Raw genomic sequence first — 26,275 nt, 5'->3', positions numbered from 1 at the left:
TGGTCCTAGAACAATAGGATCCAAATTGCATCAGTCTGATTGGTCCTAGAACAATAGGATTCAGAATACAGCAGTCTGATTGGTCCTAGAACAATGCAGCAGTATGATTGGTTGGCAGGAACCACCCAATCATGCTCCAGATATAAGTGAATCCACAACCTGATTGGCTTACAGTAGAATTCCAGAATTAGCCAATCATGTGCAGCCCATTGTGTAAATAATGTATATAAAGCAGATACTTTGAGGGGACCTTCATTCATTCCTCCTCACCACTATGAGCTGAATAAAGAGCATGAAATCACTTTGCGACTCTGAGTATATTTCAGGGACATTGGTTTCCAGGCAGGAATTGATCATGGTGTGGATTTGCCAAGCGTGCCTTCCTCTTAGCATGTTTCTCCCTTGTGTCCTGAGTTAGAGTGTCTTCAAAGCCCATGACACCTTTGGTAAAGGCTGTTCTCCAGTTGGAGCACTTGCAGGCAAGTGTTTCCCAATTGTTGGTGTTTATACTACATTTTTAAAAAAATTGCCTTCAGACAGTCTTTAAACCTCTTTACGCTTTCCATTTTTAAGTTCAGAATAGAGTAGTTGCTTTGGAAGACAATAATCAGGCATCTGCACAACATGACCAGTCCAACAAAGTTGAAGTTGAGGAATCATTGCTTCAGCACTGGTGATCTTTGCTTCTCCCAGTACACTGCTATTAATTTGCCTCTCTTCCCAAGTGATGTATTAAAAAATTTTTGGAGACATTGTTGGTGAAATCTTTCAAGGAGCTGGAGATGGTGTTTATAAGTAGTCTCTGTTTCACAAGCATACAGTAAGGTTGGTAGTACAATAGCTTTGTAAACAAGCATTTTGGCTTCCCTGCAAATGTCCTGGTCCTCAAACACTCTGCACTTCAGTTGGGAGAAAGCTCCACTCGCAGAGCTCAGGCGGTGCTGGATTTCGGCATCAATGTCGGTCCTTATGCAAAGATAACTGCCACATCATAAGGACAGTGCATAAGGGACAAGATAAGATTTATAGCAGGCTGTGGTCAAGAGTTCTTGGGACACCCTTTAAAGTACAAATGCTCTGTAAAAAAAGAGAAGATACTCTGTTAATGTCGAAGATGGCAGAACTTTTAGCCTCTCTGAACCAAGGCTGGACTTCCTCATCCTCCCACTGAATCTGCATGTATGTCTGTTGGTGGGATATCGCAGGTGACTAATAACACAAAACCACAGACAACCTTCTTTATTTAAAGCAGCCTGACTAAGATTAAATGAGCCTGCTGAAGGATATCATAAGCCCCAACCACTTAGTCACTTTGGGTGGATTGTCTCAACATGTATGACAAAAAGCAGAGTATATCCATTGTAGTCAACATTTAATGGGGACGTTAACAGTAGTAATAATTTCTGGCCACTCAAAGCTATATACTTCCCAGAAGTGTGTTCACATCCTGAATGATAACATTATTTGTTGTTACTCTTTATTTGTCTTTTAAAAAATACTTGTCCTATTAAAGTCTAGCTCTCTTAATACAGGCACAAGGGAAAGGGTCATGAGCCAGCATAGAGGAGGGTAAAGGCATGTTTATTCTCATTCCAGACCATCATATGTACAGTTTACAAGTGTAAAGGAGAGAAAGCTTCATTTGACATGAGTTTGAACTGCAGCCTGTAGCTGGGCAAAGCAAATCAAACTTCCTATTTTGAAATAAAGGTGGATTGTTCACACTGACACCAGTAGTCTGTTCATTATAGAACATTATTGAACCCATTTATGCATATGAGAGTTCATAAACTTATGATCAAGTTAATCCATGCAAACTATTCTGAATAAAATACGCCCCCCCCCCCAGACCTATGCTTGGTTTTTAAAACTAAAGGAGCTGTGAAATGGCTAGGAAAGTGTCCAGGGTCGGGTCATGGTTGGGCTCAAAACACTGTGGGAAAACACGTCTGGATTCAAATAAATATACAAATACAAATTGCAAAGCTTGAGAGCTTCCCCCATGAGAAGGAAATCCAGGTCAATGTCAAGTAAAATGAATGACTGAACGTGCTTAGAAGTATCAAAATCCTGAAATGCATTTAAATCCATTCCAATGTTGTTCTACTGATCTAATGTAAGGAAACATGTAAAATAAGAATGAAGACAAGACATGGTGACAATAGAACGATTCTTCCCAAGCTTACTATGTGTATGTGTGTGAGGAGGTGAATTTTGGAGGGTTGAAGAGCATTATTATTATTCCACCTTTTTGCCAGATTGGGAATCAAGACTGCTTACAGATAAATATACAAAAGCACAGATAAAATAGAAAAAGCTAAAAACATAGGAAAGATAACCATTAAAAAGTAATTAAGCACCAATAGAATTTAAACAATATTTTTCAAAATTATTAAAAATACAGGTCATAACAATAAAACTTAACAATACCAGCCTTTTCCTTTAAAAAGTTAGTTTCTAAAGGCCTGTTGGAATAAAAACGTATTCACCTGCCAGCAGAAAGCCACGAAGGAAGGAGCAGCCCAACTTCTCTAGGAAGGGAGTTCCAAAGTCTGGGAACAGCCACTTGAGAAGGCCATTTACCACATCCCCACCAAGCGTACCTGTGAGGGCTGGAGAACCAAGATCTTCCCCGAAGATCTCAAAGCCTGGTCAGGTTTGTATGAGTGAATGCAGTCTTTCATATAGCCTGGACCTAAGCCATATAGGGCTTTATAGATTATAACCAGCACTTTGAATTGTGCCTGGAAACAAAATGGTAGCCAATGGAGCTGTTGTAACAAGGAAATTGTATGCTCCCTATAACCAGCCCCATTCAACAGTCTGGCTGCAGCTCTTTGAGCCAGTTGAATTTTCTGAGAACTTTTCATAGGCAGCCCCACGTAGAGTATGTTATCGTAATCCAAATAGCATTCGTCTCACAGAGACAAGCACCACCTGACTTACTGGAATATTTCATTCCAAGTAAACATAGATAGGTTTACGGAGCCTAGGATAAAAAACAGAACTAAAGGTGGCAGATTTTGCAATCGAAAAATGCAACTTATCTGGGATGTAAGTTTTGAATTCTGGGTACTATGACAGCTATGGCAAGTCTATCTAGGTAAGAAATTAACAAAATCAGTGAGAAATGCAAAGGTCTGTGTAGAGTTATGACTTAGGTGCAAGGTCTCGATAGCCTGGTTTACGAGCCTCAAGTCCTGTACTGGCCTATATTCATCTGTCCCAGGTTTTCGAACAGGCAAAAGGGGTGTGTTCCATTCTGATTGGCAGGGCTTAAGCAGACCATATTTTAATAGGCGGTCCAAATGTTTCTGGATGCCCTCTGCTGCTCGCCGGGGTAAGGGATATTGCTTTACAGATACAGGGATAGCCATAGGTTTTAGGGTTACTACAATTGGAGCTATATTCTTAGCCATTCCTGGTGGCCTATTTTCGGCCCATACTCCTGGTGGCACCTGTAGAGTTCAGAGGAGCTTGTTTAATTCTGTATCTAATGTGGGTTGGACTTGCAAGGCTGACATTAGGCGCCATGATTGTTCCTTATTTTTCTCTGTATCTTTATCCCAATAAAAATTGTGTATGTGTTGCTTTTATTTTTCCCAGCAAGAAAATGAACATTCATATACTTTTGCTGCGCTGGGGTGTGTGTGTTTGATTTTAACCAGGAAAATAGTGTGGGGGTGGCTGCTGCTCACTGTTCATTATGGTCCTGATCAGGGCTCCCAGTGGATATTGTATTTTTGAGAGAGAGATACGTTTAAACGTATTTGTTTTGTGTTATTTGGCTCTAAGGACAACTACTTTGAAATAAGTTCCATGAGAACTTCCTTCAACTAAATGTGTTTTGGATGAGGGCGTAAAATTGGAAGTCTGAAGACAGATACAGTTTCAGACCTGCTTAAGTGTTAATCTTAAAAGCAAATTACATAACCCTTAAGACTGCGAGTCTCTCTTGAAACTTGGTTTGTCCTGTGGGACACGCTGCTTTTTACAAAAACCACAAGCTTGAACTGGTAACGAATGACAAGAAAATGCAATGATAATCTCCAGGGAGAGTGTGACTGTTATCCTCCTTCTCCATGTTCCTGGAATATGCAATTCTCTCCACCAGTCCAGACACATGAAATCAGACAGAAATTGCACAATTAATGTGAAATTTAACAGGAAGAGGCAAACTTTTCTGATACAGGATTGGAAAGCTTGAATCCAAATGTAACACGCCTCTATTGCCATTGCTTTAAACCTTATAAAGTGAAACCACATAGGTAATTCAGGCTGGTTATATGACATCTGTTGTGGGCATTACTAAAAAGGCTACTCAGTCCTGGACAATGGAGTCCCAAACATAAGTTTTTATTCTCCAAGCTATATGGCCACTATCTTAAATCACCTTATGAAGCCATGTGCTTCATATTGGTTTCTGTAGGGCTGTACAAATTTCATTTTCTCAATTTTCCAGTTTCCATTTACACATCAAATAATATACATGTTATACAATATCAGGAAAGCTGCTGATGAAAATTTAATGGAGCTAGAGTCCACTATCCCCACCACCTGAGGAAAGTCTGTTCCACTGCCTAACAGCTTGGTACCATCAGGAAGTTATTCCAACTGCGAAGTGGAAATCCCCTTTCTGGGAATTTGAGTCAATTTGTTTGGATTCTGCCATCTGGAGCAGTAGAAAACAATTTGTTCTGTTATCTGTTTTGAAATGTTTAAATTAATTTAAATGGCCGCAATTAATTTTTAAAAAATTAATTACACTGCCTGAAGAGCTTTAGGGTTTAGTGTAAGAAAGCCTGTGCTGGTTGGGTCTTGGAGCTATGCTGCTGCCAAGATCTTGACACTGAGATCAGAGATACCCTGACGGAATGTTTTGTCAGTGAATTCCTGCTACTGTCCCATTTCACCAGCACAAGAGTGGTAGAAATGGGCATGATCAAGAGTGTATCAAGGAAAGAGCAGGGTTAGTCTGAATCCTGTACTCTCTTGGACTTGCCTCCTGACACTTCTGCTGATGTAACATTATTCTGGAAAAAGAGGTGGTGTAAGTTACACTCAATAGGGAGTCAAAACATGCTGTGAAGCAGGAAGAGTCTAGCTCTGTAAGACATGCTGTGAAGCAGGAAGAGTCTAACTCTGTACCCAACAACACCATTCCCCCCCCCCTCCACAGACTATAAACCCATGCCACAGACTATAAACCCATGCCAGGGAGCCCTTTATGTATATGACAGGTAGGCCTGGATTTAGGTTGGATGAGGCCCATAGCTACTGAAGGTAATGGAGCCCTTTATATGTCCAGCTGTCCTTTATCAACAACAAATTGTCACTGTTTTTTGTGTTGAATATATGCTATATGGTAATTTATGGACCTAATAGGTATCTAAAGCCATTTGCATATAAAAATATGTACATCATAGGAGCCTACACAACACAAAACACTCGCTGTATGTAGGTTTTATTTTGTTTATTTTTTTATCTTATATTTTGGAAATGTACATCCAGTTGTTTTTTCCTTTAATTTTTTGGGGCCCCCAAGAAAGTGGGGTCCTAAGCTATAGCTTGTTTAGCTTATACCTAAATCCTGCAAATAACAAGGTGCATGGCATGAGGCTATTTCTCTTTTGTCTCATGCCACAGAAAGTACTTACATGGTGCAAATTGTGGAGAAATGACACTTTGCATAAGAAGAGGGCACTTTGCATGAACAGCCCGGCCTCAAAACATGTTCATAACAGCCATCTTCTCAGAACTTTCCCAGTCACTCTTTCTCTGACTCCACATGCATGCTTGCGCACACAGCTTTCTGCTTTTGCTTCTGTTGCAGCATGCCTCCCTGTAAAAACCAATGGAGGAGAGCACACAATCCAGGGGTTGCAGAGCAATGCATTTCCTACATGAGAAAATGCCTCATTTAAGGCAGCACCCACCAGGAGAGGATCCTTCACTAATCGTAATGTGCAGGCAGGTTGATACTTTAAAAAGACTACTTCTGTTCACCCAACAGTCTTCAGTTATAGCCAGGCATGAGTTGATCAAGCTTGGAAGCAAGGAAGACAAGCTTTTATAGAGAAATTCCTGGAGGATAAGACTAATGGAGACCATTAGTCATTCTAGTGTGCCCCTGAATACTAGCTGCTGAGCATCCTGAGGAGGAGAATGTTATTTCATTCAGGTCCTGCTTGCCTCTGCCCTTTGGCATCTGGATCACAGTGTGAGAACAGGATGCTGCAGGCCTTTGGTCTGGTACAGGAAGGCTCTTTTTATGCATCTTAAAAAACCCACATTGGAATAATTGGTTTGGAAAAGACCTTTTCTGCTCTTCAAATGTTTGCTTTTTCTCAAGACGACCAGCTCACTATTGAATAAAGAGGTTTTGACTTTTTCCATCAGTTCATGCCAGGAGCCAGTTGTAGAACATATCCTAATAATAGCAATCGTAAGGCTGTTGGGGTGTGTGTGTGTGTGTGTGTGTGTGTGGTCGTTTTGCATTTCTGAGAAAACAAAGCTATTTTCCCAATGTTATAAATATTTGATGTCAATTCAGTATATCTATATTTTGGGCAATGTTCTGTGAAGCATGCCAACCCTGGTCATGAAAGATGAAAATCCTTATGATGAGGGGGAGGAGAAGAAGAGGAAAACCCATCAAGACAACATTGAGGAGAGAGGGGACTGTTCCAGCATGTGATACAAAATGTTTCTTACCATTTTATAATTCATTTCCCCCAAGGTTTCTTTGTTGTTTTTTTTTTAAGTAACCAAGAGAAAGAGATTCTTCCCGTTCCCCACTTTTCATTTTAAAATGTGGTTGGTTAAAATAACTTTTTTGTTTTGTAGAAATCAGGGGTTGGCGTCTCCTGTTAATATTTGGTTTTCTTCATACTGTACTTCCTCCAAGGACTTCAGGATATATGATTCTCTTCTTCCCACCCACAACCCTGTAGGATATGATAGGCTGAGAGATAATGGCTGATTGGTTCAAGGTTACTAACTCATGGCTAGAGGAGATTATTTGCCTTGTGTGTGTATGGGACAACAGGAGGAAAGCAACCCTTGTAAACCCATATGATGGGTTCCACGTGACTTGGATTTCAGAATGTATTTGGAAGTGGGGGGGGGAGTTACTTCCCCCTGTGTGTGCTGAAAGGGGACTCCTCTGTAAGGTGACAGACACACAGAAGCAGCTTTGATTTTACTTTTCTTCTGCTTTATTTGAATCTATCAAACACACGTTTTCTGAAACAATAGGTGAACTAAAACTCCAGCTGTCCTTCAACTATTGCAGCTTATCTGAATTTTTGCAATGTAGTTCCCCAACCACCTTTGTATGCAAAATGCACATATTAGGGGAAAGTGTGCATAAAAATGAAGATATTAGTGAAAATAGCATACCACAATGCATTCTAAGGGGAAATTGCTTGCAACAATGCACACGTTGCTCAAAACTCCATATTTAAAAATGTGCTTAAGATAAATTTGAGTTAAAAATTGTAAATTGCTGTAAAATGGGGAGAACTGAATTTAAGTTTGCGAAAATAAGAAACCGAGAGAACCAAAATGGACAGGTCCTTTCATCCCTAGTGATCACATATGCATGTCCAAAAGAGAGATTTGTAACTAGCATCTCGCAGGTAGGAAATGGACAGTTCAACCTGGAGAGCTGCTACCAGTCAGTTTAAACAATACTGAGCTAGATGGACCATAGATTGCCTTATGTTAGCTCATAAGACAAAGAAGAGACTTTAAGCTATAAGTACTTGTGTGGGTTACCTTAACAATTGGCTACATGGAAATGAGCGGTAACAAGAATCAGCATCAGATTTCTACACTCCAGTCTTTGATCGCTGAAAATAAAAAGTGTATACCACATGGAATTCACTTTAAAACCCATGCCAGAATATAAACCATGATCTGCCAACAAAAACTGAGTGGGGGGAAAAATATGTAGAGGAAGCAATAAAAATAACAGCGTCTTCTGCCCAGATGGTTGCTCCCCCACCCCACCAACTCTTTGACACAAAGGAATTAAGATGTTATTAATTGAAGCAAATTTTATCTCCCTGTCTCATAGATAGTGAAAGCACGCTTTCAAGTTTCAACAAACCGTTATGGTCAGAGGCAGGGAACCTGTGGCCCTCCAGATGCTGTTAGACTACAACTCCCATCATCCCCAGCCATTAGCCATGGTGGCTGTGGTTGATGGCAGTTCTGGTCCAACAACACCTGAAGGGGCACAGGTTCCCCACCCCTTCTTTAGACCATATCCTGGGGCCTTCAGGTGAATGAGCAGTTTAAGGAAAATATATGTGGAGCTTCAGCACAACCAGCAGCAAAAATGACAGCAGTTTAAAAAGTATCAGCAGCACTTATAGCACCATGTCAGCAACAGATGGTTGGAGCTGAAGCCAGATATGGCAACTTCTGGTCCATCTTAATGGTAATCAGACTAGTACCATCACTTGGCACATGTGAAATTCTGCAATGTATTTTGCCCAAGCTTCTGTTTGCTGCCCCCTCATATCAGTTAAAGTGAAGGCTAAAATATAGCCCCCTCTTTCCTTTCTCTCCTGCTGCAATCCACAAGCCACATGCTTCTAGGCAATTCGATTAAAGCCCCAATTAAATTCATAAGGCAATTGTAAAATGACTTTGGTGTGGTTCGTGACTCACTTCTCTGACACAGCACAAACTATGAAAATGTTTTATAATATCCTTTTTTAAAAAAATCAGGCACAAACCATGGAAAATGTTTTACAATACCTTTTTTATTTCTTTATTTCAGGCTGCCTGTTTTTAACCAGTTGAAGGACAGTGCTAATGTGGAAAATTGCTTAACAAGCTATTCCATCCACATACTGCTATCCTCACTTTATATTTAATCACAACTGTCCTTTTGTTGCTGTGAAACAGTGTTTTAAGACCATACGATTAGCTGTGCAAGATCAAGCCAGTGATCCAGTCTAGCATCCAGTTCTCATTATGGCCAAGCGGATGCCTATGGGAAGCCTTGGAGAACCAGTCTATAAATATTTTGAATAAATAAATAGAATTTCAAAAGGCATTTATTGTGTGTGAAAACTATTAACATCAATCACTCGCAAATATTGTGTTGTTTACACAACTCTTGATGGGTGATGTCAGGGAACTGCCATCGGAGCCAGAGGCGGAGGGAAGGCTCCAGAGGGATGCCGGAGAGGGTCCCAGTAGGGAGAGAGGCAGCCCATCTGCTGGGGAAGGAAATCAGCGTAACACCGGTGGAGAAGGGGGGCAGATGGGGGAATCAGAGAGGAGGCTCCAGGACTCTTCGCCAGAGACCAGCGGGGAGAGCACGGGTACTCCGCTGCCCACACCCTCCCTGCGCAGAAGACTTCCGCACAGGGAGAGTAGGAGGAGACTTGGCGTCAAAGAACTTCTTTGCTGGAAGAAGTTCAAGAAATGCCCACTGACGGATTCTGCCAGCGACTGAGGCAGCCATGGCTGTCCAGACAGAAAGGGTTCAGCCAGGTAACCTAGCCAGGAGTGGCAGCAACTTATGCACGAGCAACCCCTAGAACCATTACAGGTTTGGTCACATTTTAACAGCTCAGAATTAATGTATGTCACTAAATTGTTGGAAAATTCCAATTCATAGCTTGGAAAAAAGTCGCGTTTTGTTTTTGAACTAAACTACATTACTCATCTCTGAGCATTCCACGTGGACAAAAAGACAACATATATTTCAGGCACCACAGACAGGCCTTATGCAGAGAGGCTGTACACTTTCCCTTGCTTTCCTAATTCCACATTTATTATTTGCACTCTATAGAAGTTCCAAGATGATAGTTTCATTAATGGCTTGGGGAAAATCTATCCCTTGGAAGAAAGGACAGCTCAAATTTTATCGTGAGAAAAATATTAGAATACATCTATCCTTCAGCAGGTTTGTAATGTAATTTACACTGCAACCCCAACCAACAGAAACAGGATCGTTAACTTTCCATGTTATGTATGACCTACTGAAGATTTATTTTCATTTAGAGATGGATTAAGGAAGCGGTTTATGAAGAACTTGAAATGTCCCCCCTCCCCCCATTTCTCTTTAAGGAAGTACAATATGATTTATAAACCAAGTCCTTCAAAGAACATATACCCATTTTTATTTATGGAGCATCTAGTGCAGGCACCCCAGACTCGGCCCTCCAGATGTTTCAGGGCTACAACTCCCATCATCCCTAGCTAACAGGACCAGTGGTCAGGGATGCTGGGAACTGTAGTCCCAAAACATCTGGAGGGCCAAATTTGGGGGTCCCTGATCTAGTGCATACCCATCCTCAGTACTGCCTCAGAGAACAAATGGCCTCTGGACGTTTCCTGAAAACACTGAGGTTGCTGACTGAGCACCATCTGCCATTATGATGGCTGACAATGTAAGAAGTTGAAAGAAGTGAACAATCAACAGAGGTAGTGGTGGAGGGTGCCATTCCTCTCCCAACTCATTTTAGTGAAAACGTTTCTGAGAGCTCTTCAGATTAGAAAATGGATGCAGAAGATTCTGCAGGATCATTCTTATGAAGGGTGACTCAGGCAGTGGCGTAGCGTGGGGGGTGCAAGGGGTGCCAGCCGCACCGGGCGCAACATTTTTGGGGGCGCACTCGGAGCTCTCTGCCCCTACCTGGTCCTGGCTCACTCTCTCTCTCACAGTGCTGGCTGTGCGAATCTGATCCGAGCTGCCGGGTCGCCGCCCACTGTGGAGGGGGAGGGTGCCAGGCGTGCGTTGCGGAGCGGAGAGAGAGCGAGGGAGGGACTATCTGGGGGAGGGAAAATGCAGCGGCCGCCCAGCGCAGAGCTGAGCGCGGGAGAGAACTACATCCGACCAGCCCAGTTTTGGAGGGAAGGTGTTAGTTGCGGCGGAGCCCTGGCGCCCCGGGAGGCTGGCCGGGCCGGTAATGGGGCTGGCCGGTGGCGCCGCTGCCATCCTGCGGACAAAAGGGCTGCCGCCCCCGGCCGAGCCCCCCCCCACCGCGAAACCAGGAGCAGCTCTCTGGTGCTCGAGGGCTTCGCAGGCCCTTCATCTCCCCTCCATTGGCGCCTCAGCCCCCAGCCCTGCCTGCGCGGCTCCTGCGTCTGGGGGCGCGCTCGCGCGGCTGGGGTGCCGCTCCCCGCTTGCAAATGGTGCCCGTAAGGCCACATCAGAGACGCCCCCGGGACCCAGTTGCTGCCTTCTTCCCCGCCATGTGATTAAGCCTCGCACTACTTTGTGGCAGTGGTGTAGCGTGGGGGGTGCAGGGGGGGCCGGCCGCACCGGCCACAACATCTGGGGGTTAGGGTTAGGGGGCGCAAATCCACGGGTTAGGGGGCGCAAATTACTTGCCTTGCCCCGGGTGCTGACAACCCACGCTACGCCACTGGACTCAGGCACCAAAAACATGCAAACAAAACATTGTTCTACTTCCCGGGTCATCCTTCCAGTTTCTCAAGGTCTTGTATTGCTATTCCCCATCACTTGTTGTCCCTTTTAATGTGGTCTATCTCTTTTAGATCACAGTATTGCTTTTTGTATTCATAGGCAGGGCCTGGATCAGGTAAATTCATGTTGGCTGGTACAGGAAACAACGGATTCTGATTGGCTGGAGAGTCTAGTCACTGGGCAGTCAACTGTGTTAGAATAATTTCACTTGGGAAAACCAGTGATACAGGAGCCAACTAGGGGCTTCGCTCCCTCCCCCCCATAAAATACTTGAGGGGACCCCTGCCTGGTTGATGAGCATTGTCATTCAAATGGCGTACTTGCACTGTGTCATGTAATCAATTACATGGTGCAGGGCTTACCTGCCCCTCCCAATATTTTATTCAAGTTGGTACCCCTGATCCTTGGTGTGACAACTTTAATTCCTGGTGAAGTCAGAAGAAGGAAGCTGGCGACTGTGTTCGGCTAAGAGTCTGCCCTATGTAAAAGTCTTACAGCAAGGTAACATGAGCAAGTTTTTAAAATCATCTTAGTACAACTGGGAGAGCTTTGGCATCAAAGGCAGATTCTACGGAGTAGCTGGACCACATTGTAGCGTGAATAAATTTGGTCAAGGTGGCAGTTTAGGGAATTTGGCCTGAGGTAAAATCCACTTAGTGGTTGGTGTCAGAGGCTCTTGAGTCCTTAGAAAGGGTTTGTCAAGCACATGTTGGACCCCAAAGTAAATTTCAGTGTTCCCTTAATCAACAAAACGTAACCTTAATGAACAGTCTTTGTTAATAGTTCCTGCTGCCCCTCCGGTGTGGGTGTCAATCTGATACCTAAGTCTTATTACTGAAAGCATTTAAAAGCATTCTTGGGGAATGGGGGGCTGCAAAGGAAGGTCACATTGCAGAACTGCTGTGGCAGGGAGCCCCACAGACCTTGAAACATAACTAAAGAAGTACAACTATGAACACTTGTATTTATAAAAAGTCAGTTGGAGGGAACCATTCCCCTCTATTTCCTGGTACCTATCCCTTTCCCACTCAGGATCCACTCCTTGCTTTTTAATTTTAGGAATTTGCAGCCCACTTTTGTTTCAGTGAAGCCCACCCTTGGGAGCATTCGCAGCTCCCAAGCTTTCCTCATGGGCAGATCCCTAAATTGGTGGGATGCCTCATCCTGGTTTCTCAAGAGAAGCAGCCCCAGCCCCTCCTCCTGTCCAGGGAGGAACTGCTTAAAAGAAACACCACCCTTCGCGTTCCCCCCACTCATTTTTTTCCTTTTATTTTGCTGGGGGCGGAGGAGGCTGTCTTTGAGGTTGCATGCTCTTCTTCTGAACATTGCAAGCGTCTGGCTTTGAGAGAGAGAGAGAGAGAGAGAGAGAGAGAGAGAGAGAGAGAGAGAGAGAAAGTCGTTCCCCCTCCTCGGAAACGGGGGGTTGGGTAAAGGAGAGGGCTGATCCGACTTCCCTCTGCCCGGAGGTGGAGAGTCGGAATCCCACCCAACCAGACGGAGCCTGGAGGATTTAGGAAGCCTTCGCTAGGAAAGGGATCTCAGAGAGGGAAAGCAGCCAGGGAGCAGCTTCCTTCCAACTTTCGCTGCGCGGCTCTTACAAAGAGCTTCCCATGCGCCCCGCTGGACTCGCGGCGGCGGCGTGTTCCTCGCCTCGTCCTTCTTCTCCCGGGCGGGAGCCACGCCAGACGTCGCGGGCGCGCAGATTCCGCGGGACAAAACGGTGGGTGGACCGACGCCGCGTGGCTGATCGTCGGGGATACTGTACTTTTCTGTTGTCTCTCTCTGCGAGGGAAGAAGGGAGTTTGGAAAACCCGGCGTCCGGGGACGGGGAGGAGGGATGAGAGTTGGCCTCTGGTTCTTGGGGGTAGGAAGCAAGCGGTGCTCGTCTATTGCGCTCCCTCCTTTCTCGTGTGCGCGCCCTCTCTCTTTCTCTATTTGTAGGGGAAAGCTCCCCTACACAAGCAAGTGCTGGGTCTTTGCAACCAGCCATAATGTTAAGCTGCTGCTTTGCTGGAGGAACAGACACGGAAAAGGGGAGGGGGCTGCTGCTGCTGAACCCTTCTCCCTTCTCCCTCCTGCCGCTTTTCTTTTTTAAACATCGCTCCCTGCCAAGGGTGCCAACTGGAATAAAATATTAGGGGGGCAGGTAAGCCCCGCTCCGCATAGTCGATCACATGATCACACTATTTGAATGCTAGTGTTCATCAACTTGTTTTGGAGGGGATCCAGTTCCCTCAAATATTTTTTTTTGGGGGGGGGCGAAGGGACCTCAACCCCTAGGAGTTGGCTCCTACGCTCCCTGCTGCTTTCTCACCTGCAGGTGTGCGATCCCGGGTCCCGTCTGCTATTGGCGGACACCGCCATCGCTTGGAAGAATCTCCACGTAAATCCTTCCAAGTAAACCCAAGTTTAGCACGAGTAGATCATAAAATCTCGTGTGTGTGTGTGTGTGTGTGTGTATTCCATTCAGGGCACATGCTGTGGCAGAAACTTCCGTTCCTTTGAACTCAATGGCCCATGTTGGATGTGTTTAGGCTTGATTGTATCACTGATGTCAGTGTTAGTCATGTCAAAAGTAAGGCTGTGATCCTAACACACTTAATAACAATAGTAATACTCTGATTTGCAGAAACTCTGATTTGCAGAAAGCTTACAAGGGCTGACGTTATATAACGTCAGCTACTTGTTGAGCTTTCATTCTAATATGTTTGCTAGGAAGTTGGTGTTATTGTTATCTTGCACGTTTCAGCGCATTTTCCTATCACTTTCCTTATTGCAAAAGTTTTTAAAAAGAAGATAAAGGAATCAAGTTTGTTGTGCGAGAGCACCAAATCCAGTTTAATCGCACAACCTGCATTTGCTGATATGTGACTGAATCTCAATCTCAAAATAGCAACAATCTAAAGTGCCCTTTGCCATAATATACCCAGACCTGTAGTGCTATCCGTTTTTACTTAGAAGTGAGTTTCATTCAGCTTACAGGTACAGTGGTACCTCGGGTTAAGTACTTAATTTGTTCCGGAGGTCCGCACTTAACCGGAAACTGTTCTTAACCTGAAGCACCACTTTAGCTAATGGGGCCTGCTGCCGCTGCCGCACCGCCGGAGCACAATTTCTGTTGTCATCCTGAAGCAAAGTTCTTAACCCGAGGTAATATTTCTGGGTTAGCGGAGTCTGTAACCTGAAGCATATGTACCGTAACCTGAAGTGTATGTAACCCGAGGTACCACTGTACCTGTCCTCCTCCTCACTGCCTGCTTTGTGTACAGTCTGCCTGGTGAAGAGTTCTGCAGAACTTGAAAACTTGCCCGACTTTTGGGACGTTCCAGTTGGTCCCAATAAAAGTATCGCCTAACTGTAAATTTGGGGAAGTCTTTTTTTAAAAAAAAAACGAGTCAATAGATGTAGTTTCACCTTGAGCTAATTGAAATCCTAAAACTTTCATAAAATCACAGAATTGAAAGGGGCCTTGGAGGTATCCAGATCCACCACCTGCTCTGTGTGAGTATGCAGTGCAGAATGCAACTACACGATCTCTGAGAAGCGGCTATCCAGTCTCATATCCATCAAGTGAATGAGAGATCATCACCTCCCAAGGCAGCCTTTTCCATTGCCAAACAGCTGTTAACAATTAGGAAGTTTATCTCCATGTTGAGATGAAATCTGCCTCCTCGCCATTTCCAGCAATTTCAGCTATGACCCTGGTCTGGATTGGGGTCCTACACTGGCCGTTTGTGAAAGAAAAACACAATTAGTGCAAAGTGTAGTCTTGAGCCACAGTCTAGCCGAAATTTAGCACTTAACGTCCCCCAGCTTCTTAATATTATTTTTTAAAGGTAATTAAAAGACTGTTGAAATGAAGGCCAAGTGGAGAGTGAACCTATGCATGTTTACATGTTAGTAAGCCCTGCTAAATTCAGTGGGACTCAATTTCAAGTAAATGTGGGTGACCTGGTTGGATTGTACACTGAGCTGAGCTTCTCCTCTCCATATTATATTCTGTGTTAGTTACAGAGGCAGTTATAGTTCTACTGGTAGATCGTACGCACTGGTGGTGGTGGCAGCGAGATTTGAAGTAGACTAGCAAAGATTTTGATTCCCAGTTTTTTAACAATGGCAGCAAGAAATTGCCGCCACCCCCCCGCTGGATATGTTGCCACCGCTGTGGTTATTCATACTCATACTCCCTTCCTTCATCATATAGTCTCAGGATGGGCTATAGAAGTATCAGAGTAATAATAAAAATCCATTAAAGTCATAAAATTAAAACCACAATGCCCATCAATAATAACATTAACAGAACAGCAGTACTGTACAGAGAAAATGAAGAAAGTGGGTGTGTATGTGAGGGGGTGGGTAAAACCAGGAGTGGGTTTTTTGTGTTGGAGGACTGTGAGTTCAGTTCAGTTCTGGTTCTCGGGGGCAGGGAGGAAATCCTGGGCTCCACAGTCTTTAATTTGAAGACTATATCAATTGCACCATTCTCCAGCTGGTAGATCTTGGTGTTCTATTAACAAACAAAGTCATTCCTAGAAGCCTAAATTCCCAGAGGCTGGAGAGTCCTGTCATTTCACTATTTCCCCCAGATGAGGCATCATGACACATAGGATGGGAATTACTTGGTTTACGTGCTTCTGATCAGGACTTTGCAGCAGCCTTTATGGCTTGCAGTTGCTTTATTGCTTTGGTGATTGTTGACCCTGTAGAAAAGAGACTTGGGTATTTCTGATAATAATAAAAAAGTAGTAGTAGTAATTTAAAATTTTAAGGAAAGTAGTCTTGCTTATGTTCCAACAACCAAACATTTTTCTGCATCCAGTATGCACACTATTAATTTTATAGCTGTAAGTTCTCTAAAAATCTCTAATCATACATGTTTGGATTTTCCTTACTGATATCAAAGCTATTTATTTCCAAAGAAATATGCTTAGGGAAAGATGGGGCGGGTTTAACAAAAGCAAATGGAAGTTGTGTAAATAAACAGAGACTGATTTTAAAGGAACAGAATTTACCTTCACAAACATTTGTTTAAAATCAACCATTTAAATAATAAACAACCCCCCAGTTCTGAATGTATAGAGCTGGATCCAAAGGTGGTACGATTAAGATAGATCTGTCTGCTTCTGCTTTTTATTTTTTAATACCTTTCAATACGTGATTGTATTTTATTGTACGTTTGTTGCCCTTGCTCCTTCTTTGCTGCTTTGCTTATAGTTTTATAGAATGGCTGGATATAAGTTTACAAATGAATGAATGAATGAATTTAAAAGTTTAATTTGGATTTCTGTCTAGAATTAAAAGTTCGTGAGGCTCTTAATCTCAGGGTTGTGGGTTTCGAGCCCCATCTTGGGCAAAAGATTCCTGCATTGCAAAGGGTTGGAGGAGACGACGCTTGTGGTTTTTTCCAGCTCTGCAATTCTATGAAAATATACAAATAAATGTTTCAGTTTGCCAATATTGCAACATAAATATTACCTTCTTTTTTTACTGTAGGTGAAATAAGTCCATCAGCTACTATTGAAATACAGAAGATTTCCCAATACAGAAGATTTGAAGATGGAAGCGTTTCATTTTGAGATGGTCTTGGTGCTTCTCATAACTGGATTTGTCATCATTGATGGTTCTGACATCTACCAGTCAAACCTGACTAACCCTGTCACAACTTCCTCTGAAACAGAATCTAAGCTGTTCTTCCCTACCCATAAACCCAACCGCACCTATATCTATTGTTCACAACGTCCTAAAATTATGGACACTTTCAAATACATCAATACAGCAATATCCTGTGCAGTGTTCATCATTGGGCTTGTTGGGAATGCAACCCTGCTGCGGATTATCTACCAGAACAAGTGTATGAGGAATGGCCCCAATGCACTGATAGCTAGCCTGGCCCTGGGAGACCTCATCTATATAATCATTGATATCCCTATCAACATATATAAGGTAAAACACCACAATGTTTACAGTTTGTGCACTCATTTTACAGTATGCAGAAGCTGACTTGTGGAGGGCAGCTGAAACACTGATGCGAAGAAAGGGGTGGGCCAGACAGATGATGCCCCTCACTCCTTTCAGCATATAAATATGTTCTTCTTGTTGTCGAAATCCATTAACTGTAATGGCTTGGGGAGGACAGGTGAGTATTGACAGCTAAGCTCCAGGCATTCATAGATAATAAAAATTATCCAAAACTAGACAGTGCTAGACAGTGGAAGCATGTTTCTCCTGGATCTCTGTGGTTGATCATCTGTACACATTAGGGGATGGAGGCATTGTTTAATGGTCAGCCCATTCCCCCTGCCCCAACTTGGCAATCAGATTCTAGAAGGTGTTGCTGAGGGGCTGCTATTGTCATGCCATTTCTGTCACAGTATTCACTGGCTGTTGTATTTCTCCCTTGTGCTATTTAAAAGCCTTTGTGAGATGGCATCTGTAGTGTTGAAGTTGAGTGCTGTCTTTATGTGGATGACTTTCAGCTCTATCTTACCAGATCCAGATGCAGTTGTGGACATCACAAACCAGTGCTTAAAATCAGTGATGGACTAGCTAAGGGAGGCCATGCTACTCTCTTTCTCTCACACAAGGCACACAACCCCTCTATCCAGCTGATCTACCCAGAGTAGCTGAAGAGGGTTATTGCCCAGCTTTAATTTTGTTTTCCTCTTTGCTGTCACTGTCAAAGCTGGTCTTGGGCCAGAACAGTGCTGTTTTTCTAGAAAAAGAGGTGCCGGAGCTCACCATAAACACCTCCCTCTTTCTCTGAGAATGGCAATGGCGCCCACCTGAGAAGTCCTGGAACTCACCTGAGAGGTGCTGGACTGAGTTCTAGTGAGTTCCTGCTGAAAAAAAGTCCTGGGCCAGAACAAAATGGCTGCCAAACTGAAGGCTAGCTGCTTCTGCTCTACAGAATTTGAGGTGGAGGTCTTCCACATCAGATGTTCCCCGGCCCTTTTAACTAGAGATGTTAAAATATCTAGAGATGTTTTAGCCAGAATCTGGGATCTTATGCTATTTGCCCTCACACTTCCTTTGCCATCTCTGCTGGCATTTAGGCACTTTGTGAATTCTGTCCTGTTCTCCTGAGTGTTTAATGGCTCTTTACTTCCTCATTTTATCTATTTTTATGGGGGTTTTTTGCCTTTTTATCTTTTTTATCGGAATTGCATTTAGTATAGTTAATTATTGTAAGCTGCCTCCTTGATCTTGAAAACCGGGGAAGAAATGCCACCAACAAATAAATAAAATTCCTGCATGGTGCCAATTTAAGAAACATCACATCTATGTGGAGAGCAAACCTGCTCTGTTTTCTATGCTGGGCTATTATGAGATCCCACACTAAATGAGAACATAGTGACTGCACCTTTATCATAACACGGGAAAAACCAGCATACTCCCACTTGTGTAAAGAGTATAAAAGCAATGTAAAAACTGGGATAAGGAGAAGATTTAGCCTCTCGCTATACTGGGCCAAATTTTCGAGAGGGGGATCAATTGTATTTCTGCGGTTAAGGGAGACTATATAGTGTGCCACTGAGGTTGAAAAGACCATGATGGTCAAAACAATAACAATAAATGAAGAGTGGTTTAGAAATAATAATAATAATAATAATAATAATAATAATAATAATAATACCACCACCACCACTGGGAGATTCATTTCATGGTATCTTTTTCAGAGACTTGGCCAAGTAAACTATAGCGATGCATGATGAGAATATTCTCTACAAGACAAAGTAACACTTCCAGACTGTCAGAATGAATGTGTTAGAGTTCTGATTTATGATGTGGTGTTGGCCATGACTCAAGTTTAAAACTATAGGGAGTGCTGGGATCAGTCTTAGTCACTTTGGATTATGTGACAGAATAATAAACCCAAATAAACCACTTTCCCCGCTCCTTTTAGTCTTCACTGAAGTTCATGAGCCTAATGGTTTTCCTACCACCCTTCCTAGTATCACAAAATGATGGTTATATCTGTGTGTAATATGGCGTCTGTTCTTGGTGAGCTTTTAGTTGTAATGAAACTACAGTTTCTATACATGGTGTGCAGATGCCTGGCAATAATCAATCTCCGGGCTTTTTTAACTTCGTTATGAGTGTGACATCTTGAACTCCTTTAAAGGCATGTTACAGTTATGGCACTGTATACCATTGTTTAAGTTTCTTTTGCCCCATATGCAGAACATCAGAGGTAGTAGCCTCAGGGCCCTGCTCATACACACATGCTGACAAGTAGATAACTGAATGTGTGAATTGACTCCACTGAAAAACAGTGTGCGCTTGGGTAATGTGTGATGCCACGTTCAAACATGCCAATTGTCTCTCGACAGTGTGGTCAGCATGCTTGTGTGAACCAGCCTGTGGGACGAAAATAGATGTGATAGGGGGAGCCACATGTGTTTTATGCATGTGTCTGATCCATTCATATATGAGTGGGAGGGTGGCAATCTTTAAGAGAACAACACACACACACACACACACACACACACTTTTCTTGCCTTATCTCACTGCACTCCATTGCTTTAAGCAATTTCCTCCCTGCCTGGCTTATGTCCAGTTATCAGAGATGGGCTGAGAGAAAGCTGCTGAAAGCAGCAGAGTGCAATAAAGTAAAGCAGGGGAGAGGGGTGGAGTGGGCTTCACTTCTCTCCTACCCATGTTCCTGCCCATAGAAAAAGGAACCTTTCATACCCTTGCTCTAAATGTCCCATGTGGCATGCAGGGATGAGGGAACTGAAAATAAAACTGCCAATATAATAATGCAATTATACAATGCTATTGTAGAGTTGGGAAAAAAGTTCAGAAAAGGGCAACCAAAATTATCAAAGGGATGGAGCAACTCCCCTGTGAAGAAAGATGCATGCAGAAGAGGCCCAGGTTCAGTTCTTGGCTTTCGAAGTAGGGCTTTGAAAGCCCCTGCCTGAATTCATGGAGCAGCCCTGCTGCTCAGTGCCGTATTGAGATTGATGAACCAACGGTCTGACTTGGTACAGGCAACTTCCCCTGTTTCCCTAATTTACCACAGTATCATATACATGTTTATTTGGAAGTAAGTCACGCTGTGTTCAGTGAGACTTTCTCCCTAGCAAGTGTGTTTTGGAGCCTTTTCTCCTTAAAGCATTCAAGTTTTAGAGACTGGTGTATGCATTTTATGAGCTGCTTTGCAAGTTGTCCAGCAATAGAAAGATTGACACGTTAGCGAGGAACAACCAGCCCATGCGTATATATCTTCCCTATTTAGCCCAGTATTGACTACTCTCATCAGTAACACCTCTTGAAAGATTCAGATAAAAAATATATTTCTAGTCCAGCAGACTTTTTTGTTTTTAAGTGGAGTTGTGAAGAATTAAATCTAGGAGCTTCAGCAGGAGAATCATGTTCTCTATCACTGTCCTCTTGCCTCTTAAATGTAGGACTCTTTGGGTGGGGGAAGCATTTTTTAAAAAACAAAAAAAAACTATGAACTTTCACATTTTAGTTGAGATTTTATGTTGGAAAAACAGACTTGCCTTTCCTAAAAACTGGATTAAAATCTTTCTGTCATTATTCCAGAATTGTTTCTCTCTTCAGTCCAATGGATCTGGTTATGAAACCATTTATTTTTTTTGCTTAGCGTTCTTTGAAGATGAATTGAGTCCTAACAGACGGATGCTCTGGCATTAGTACAAAGTTTTGGTTTTGTTTTGAATAAAATTTAGCTGTAAATGGTTTGGGCCAGACTTCCTCCCACACGGTCTCAACCACAAGCCATAGCGATCACTCACAGATCACTCCCTGTCACTTTCTCTCAAGTTGTGAGAGACAGAGATTGTCTGCATGTACATACACATAGTGCCCATGTATGTCCAAGCCTTAATTTTCTCTAGTTGTTGAGTTGAGTTGTTGAGTTGAGTATGTGTGTATATATACACATTTTTTTAAAAAAAACAACAACAGGAATCTGAGAAAACAAATTGTGGGCCCTATTTATCTTCTAAAGAAATAAGGCACAGAACAGAGCTCTGCAAGTGGAACCTGAAACAAAATTTTGTTCAGCCAGCCATGCCCTTTTCCAGGATACTTCATTCTGTGTCCCACTTCTATGGTTTTCCATTTTTTCATACTCAGCATTCTACAACCACTGACTATTCTTGTGCCTCAATGGGGTTTTTGGAGGTGTTTTCATTCCCCCCTCCATACAGTATTTTCCTCCTAAAGCTTGCTTGTACTTTTGCAAACCTTGGAGGTCCTCCAAGCTTACTGAAACCCCCTCTTTGGAAGTTGTATGTAGATGATGTTGTTTTGGCTACATAAAGATCAGCACTTGATTAATCTGCTATTAGTATGTAGGAAGACCACTATCGGTCAAGCATCAGCCATTATGCATCACTATTAGTATACAGGGTTGCTGCTATCAATCAGCTTGTTCTTTCAATGTAACATTTGCACGTTCCTTTAATCCAGCCAGTATGTGAGCTACTATGAATGTATAATTCATTAATCAGCATTTCTGCTTCCATGCAAGGGTTATATGGCCCGTTCGTAGTTACACAGTGCTGTTCAACTGGGGTGGGATGGGAAACTGGATAAATGCAAGAATGTTAATTGCTTGGCCTCTACTACAAAATGCAGGTGGGGGCAGAAGCTGTGCCAAGACAGCCATAGCTAGTAGCACTGCAGAGTCTGCAATATACACTTTTAGGATGTTTGCATTTCCTGTTGAAACGTTCCTCTGATCACTTCCTCCAGCTCTCAAATTGTTGGTCAGCCAGAAATTCCACTTGGGAATATTTTAACTGATTCCAAGAACGAGATACAGTCCACCTTTTACACCAGCTGATAAGCATATCGGGAAGAAGGATGGATTTGCTATCATTCTAAATACGTGTGTGTGTGTGCGCGCGCGCGCACACACGCACGCGCAAGTGTAATGTTGCATGAACAGAATCATTAGTCAATGGGGTAGAGTAGACATATGGATCCCAGCCCAAAAACATTTACATGGAAACAATACAAATCCAGTTGAATTCCTTGGTTGAATGTGCCTGTTTCCATTGCCACATAGCTAGAAATGTGCTCCCTGGTCCACACCATGTACCGCCAATTTGGTTTGTGCATTCGAAATGTAAACTGTTATTATGCCTTCCACGCAAATCACCCATGTTGGATCATTGCCAGTAACTACCTCATATAAAAGCCTCCTGAATGGGTCGGTGCATAGTCGTTACATTTTTTGTGATATATTCCAAGGGAATCAAGATTGCCATTATTTGGAACTGAATCCAGGACTAAGTGGTTCAGTCCAGAAAGAGAACTCCTATGTTCCTTAAATCCATACCATCTTAATACCAGCAGAGTTTGGAAGGTGGCTGTGTTCCAAAGCCAGAAACTTTAACTGACCATGTTCAAATGTAGCATGCACCTTCCAAAGCATGGTTGGAAATTGATTTCCCTCCTCTGGATCTTACGGTCCATTTTTAATCAGCATGCTTGCGTAGATGTTAAAAGCATCTTCCGCAGAAGCATCTTCTATACAGCAGTGCAAGAACGGTGCCAAAAAAAAATATAAATACCACCAAGTAAACTGAAGCCCACTTGGTGACATTTAGAAATCATCCAAATGGAATGTTCTGTCTTGTTTATTACGGCTTCACAGGGTTGAGCGTGGAAAATGCAAGATTAGAGGGAGGGGATATTCAGGAAGTTGTGGCTGTCTGGTTAGTTTTCTTGAATTACAGCAGCAGAGTATTGAAATCTTTCAAAAGTTTCTGACTTTAGCATACAAATATGTGGACAGAATTCCACTCTTGTCAGACATTGTGCTGCAGATTTGCCTTGAAAGACAATAGCTTTGAAATCACAGTAAGGCTGGACAGTACTGAACAGTAAACCTTCCTCCCTTGTGAAGCTTTTAAGAGACCAGGCCCCAAGGAGCTGTTCACAAGAGAACTCTGCATCCATTTGGCATACACATGGAGTGTACAGCTGAACTGGCCCTGTATCTGCCATCTGCACAAGGAATATTTGGGAAGAAGAAGAGCGTATACATGTACAGCTGTAAGCACAGAGCTCCTTGCCCTGTTGTGAATCCTGCACATTCACAGAATCACAAAGTTGGAATGGACCCTAAGGATCACCTAGTCCAGACCCCTGCAACGTTGGAATATTCAGCTGTCCCACATGGGGATCGAACCTGCAACCTTGGCATTATCAGCACCACTCTCTAACCAACTGAGCTATCCAGTGAGCTCAGTTAAGGCTTCCCTTCCCAAGGTTCCACTCAGTGAGTGAACAAAGCAGGTTGAGCCAGAAGGTGCACTCATATAATTAGCTGGGAGCCTGGCATAAATATACTGTACTGCCTCATACACATGGGTAATGTCTTCTATACCGGGGTTTAGGATTACTGAAACCGCACACACTGCGGAATGTATCATCTGTAAAATGTATTTGATACATCCAACCGTTCAAATTTGACATCTGGATGGATCTAGAAAGCCAACAGAGTTTGAAGGCATAGGATCTGACATCTGTTTGCAGACTAAATCAGATGTTATCCTTGAATGAATGGAAAAGCAGACTACAGAAATGTATTTGCTCTCTGGTGTCAAAAAGGGCCAAATCAGATGTTTCTTTAATAGTGAGATTAGTAACCCTATCTGTATTTTATAAAAATTAAATTCCAGGACTGAGAGGGCCCATTTTTAATTAGAACTGCAGCCTACAAGTGTCTTTCAAATTACGGTATTTCTCTGTGCCAGTTGTGGTGCCCATATTGTTCCAGCAGGGGCTCCTTGCAGATCTATCTATGGTGGGATTACAGTCAAATTTAAGATTGCCTCCCAGCATGGTATGTCACTCTGCAAATCAATGCAGTGTGTGTGTGTGTGTGTGTGTGTGTGTGTGTGTGTGTGTGATTTTTAACATTTTAGCAACAAATGTATGTTGCCCCACATTGGAGCATTATATTGAGGCCAAGGTGCACTGTTTGAGCTTCATCCCAAAGTACTGGAAGTTCAAGAGAAAGAGGACGTGTGCTGCCTTCTTTGTCACTGCTCTGTGTAATATGCCTTCTCCGTTTTCTAATGATATTGGATCCTTTTAGCCTGCATAAGCATATCCATTGACATCTGAGAGCAATTCTTCCCACCTTTTGATTAAGAAACTGATCATATCCTCCCCATCAACAGATTTTTTTCCAGACCTCTTATGCAAATATTCCTTCTTTGCCTATCTTTCCAAATAATAAAACTTAAGCTCCTTTATTTTGTAAGCTTTGATCACTGTTTACACTTATCTCTAAGGATACAATAACTTTAGAATCCACTTCTCCCACTTCATTATTGAAGGTGCTGATGTGAGCTTATATTTTTTTTAAGCCCCCTGCCTTTTTTTAATAGCAGAGCCCTCGATGACTGTTTATGTATGTGTGTGTGTGTGGGGGGGTCATTTCCTTCAGTTTGTCTATGGTGAAGCATGCAGCATCAAACCTGGCACCTTTGAGTGTGTTTGCGGAGGCCAGCTTTAAAACTGTTTCCTTGCTGACTGAAAGTAATCAGTGAGGTTGTGTTCCTTAGCTGGCTGCACTCCCTCGTCATTCCCTGTCTACTACTCCTGAACACCTGATTGGTGGTACAGGGTTTCAGTAGCTAAGACTTAATAGAGTGAGAGACAGAGCAGCTAGATTATTCAACTATTCTCTGTTGCACACACTTGTGTGCGCCCCAGTTTTACATGATTTTAGACTGTTTTTAATGTCACTTTTTATATGATGAATTCTTAATGTTAAATAGAAAAGAAATACACACACATTTCAAATCAATAAATGTAGGTGAACCCCCCTTTTCATTGGGACAATCTGGGATCACCTGATGACTTTGGAAAAACGTATACTTTGATATGGAGAATGCTAATTGATTGCAAGGACAGGCAAGGTGAGATTCAGGTATATGTTCATTTTTTTCTACACTGCCGTTTAACATTTCCCATTATTTTTCTTATCCATCCTTTAGCTTCATGGTCAGTGGCCCTTTGGGATGTCTCCTTTTGGGCAGTTTCTTTGCAGCTGTTTTCCTTTTCTTCAGAAAGCATCCGTGGGGATCACAGTCCTTAACCTCTGTGCTCTAAGCGTGGACAGGTAAATAGTTCTACAATTTGATTCTATGAACGATTTCTCCTAGAACAAGAATGAAGAGAGTCAAAAGTGTAATGACTCTGGATTTTGAAAGCTACAGAACTAATGGCTGTTTATGATATTAAGGCTGGATTGCTAATCCCATGTACCTGGGAGAAAGCTCCATTGAATTCAGTAGGACTTATGTCTGAGTAGACAGGATTGCACTGTGGCTGCTTGGTTTTATTTTAAGGTTAAAGCTTTCATCCTGTGTTGTAATCGCATGTGATAATTTTCTTAATAGCTTCTAGACAAAGTAATAGTGTGGAAATGATCAGGTCCTCTTAATTGAGTGAAGCATTTTTAAGATGACATGATATCTAGACTTCTTAAACCAAGCGTCAAAGATGTCCTGCCTGAAGGCAGCATGCACCAGAGGCTCAAATGCCCATACCAATCCTATGTATGGGTCTCTCCCTTGATTGGACCCCAATGGGCTGATCAACTCCAGCCTCTTGCCATATGATCTTTGGGTGAAGGGCAGTGTATACATTTAATAAATAATAATGATGTTTGGCAAAGGAGTGGAGCAAAGCCTTTAGCCAAGGCCTGCATCAGCATTGTTGGGCCCCTGTCAAGACCCCTGCCCCGTGAGGATGCCCCAATGGTTCTGCTCCTCCTTTTCTTCTTTTCATTGCTGCCAGCTTGCCTGGTCTCTCCTTTTTGCT

General features: G+C 42.9%; 1 protein-coding gene across 1 annotated transcript in view; it reads left to right on the top strand.

Moving 5' to 3' along the window:
* Window positions 1-12,662: 12,662 nt before the first annotated feature.
* The window catches only part of EDNRA (endothelin receptor type A), a 29,712-nt gene continuing 16,099 nt past the window's right edge, over window positions 12,663-26,275 (top strand). Inside the window, exons 1-3 of the mRNA XM_083755881.1 lie at window positions 12,663-13,175; window positions 16,949-17,398; window positions 25,447-25,571. Of these exons, the coding sequence (XP_083612007.1) occupies window positions 17,012-17,398; window positions 25,447-25,571 (512 nt within the window). The 5' untranslated portion in view covers window positions 12,663-13,175; window positions 16,949-17,011. The remainder of the gene's footprint in view (window positions 13,176-16,948; window positions 17,399-25,446; window positions 25,572-26,275) is intronic.

This window comes from Podarcis gaigeae, assembly GCF_964106915.1.
Source record: "Podarcis gaigeae genome assembly, chromosome: 9".
In the NCBI taxonomy this organism is placed as follows: Eukaryota; Metazoa; Chordata; class Lepidosauria; order Squamata; family Lacertidae; genus Podarcis; species Podarcis gaigeae.
This window is presented reverse-complemented; position numbering and strand designations above follow the sequence as displayed.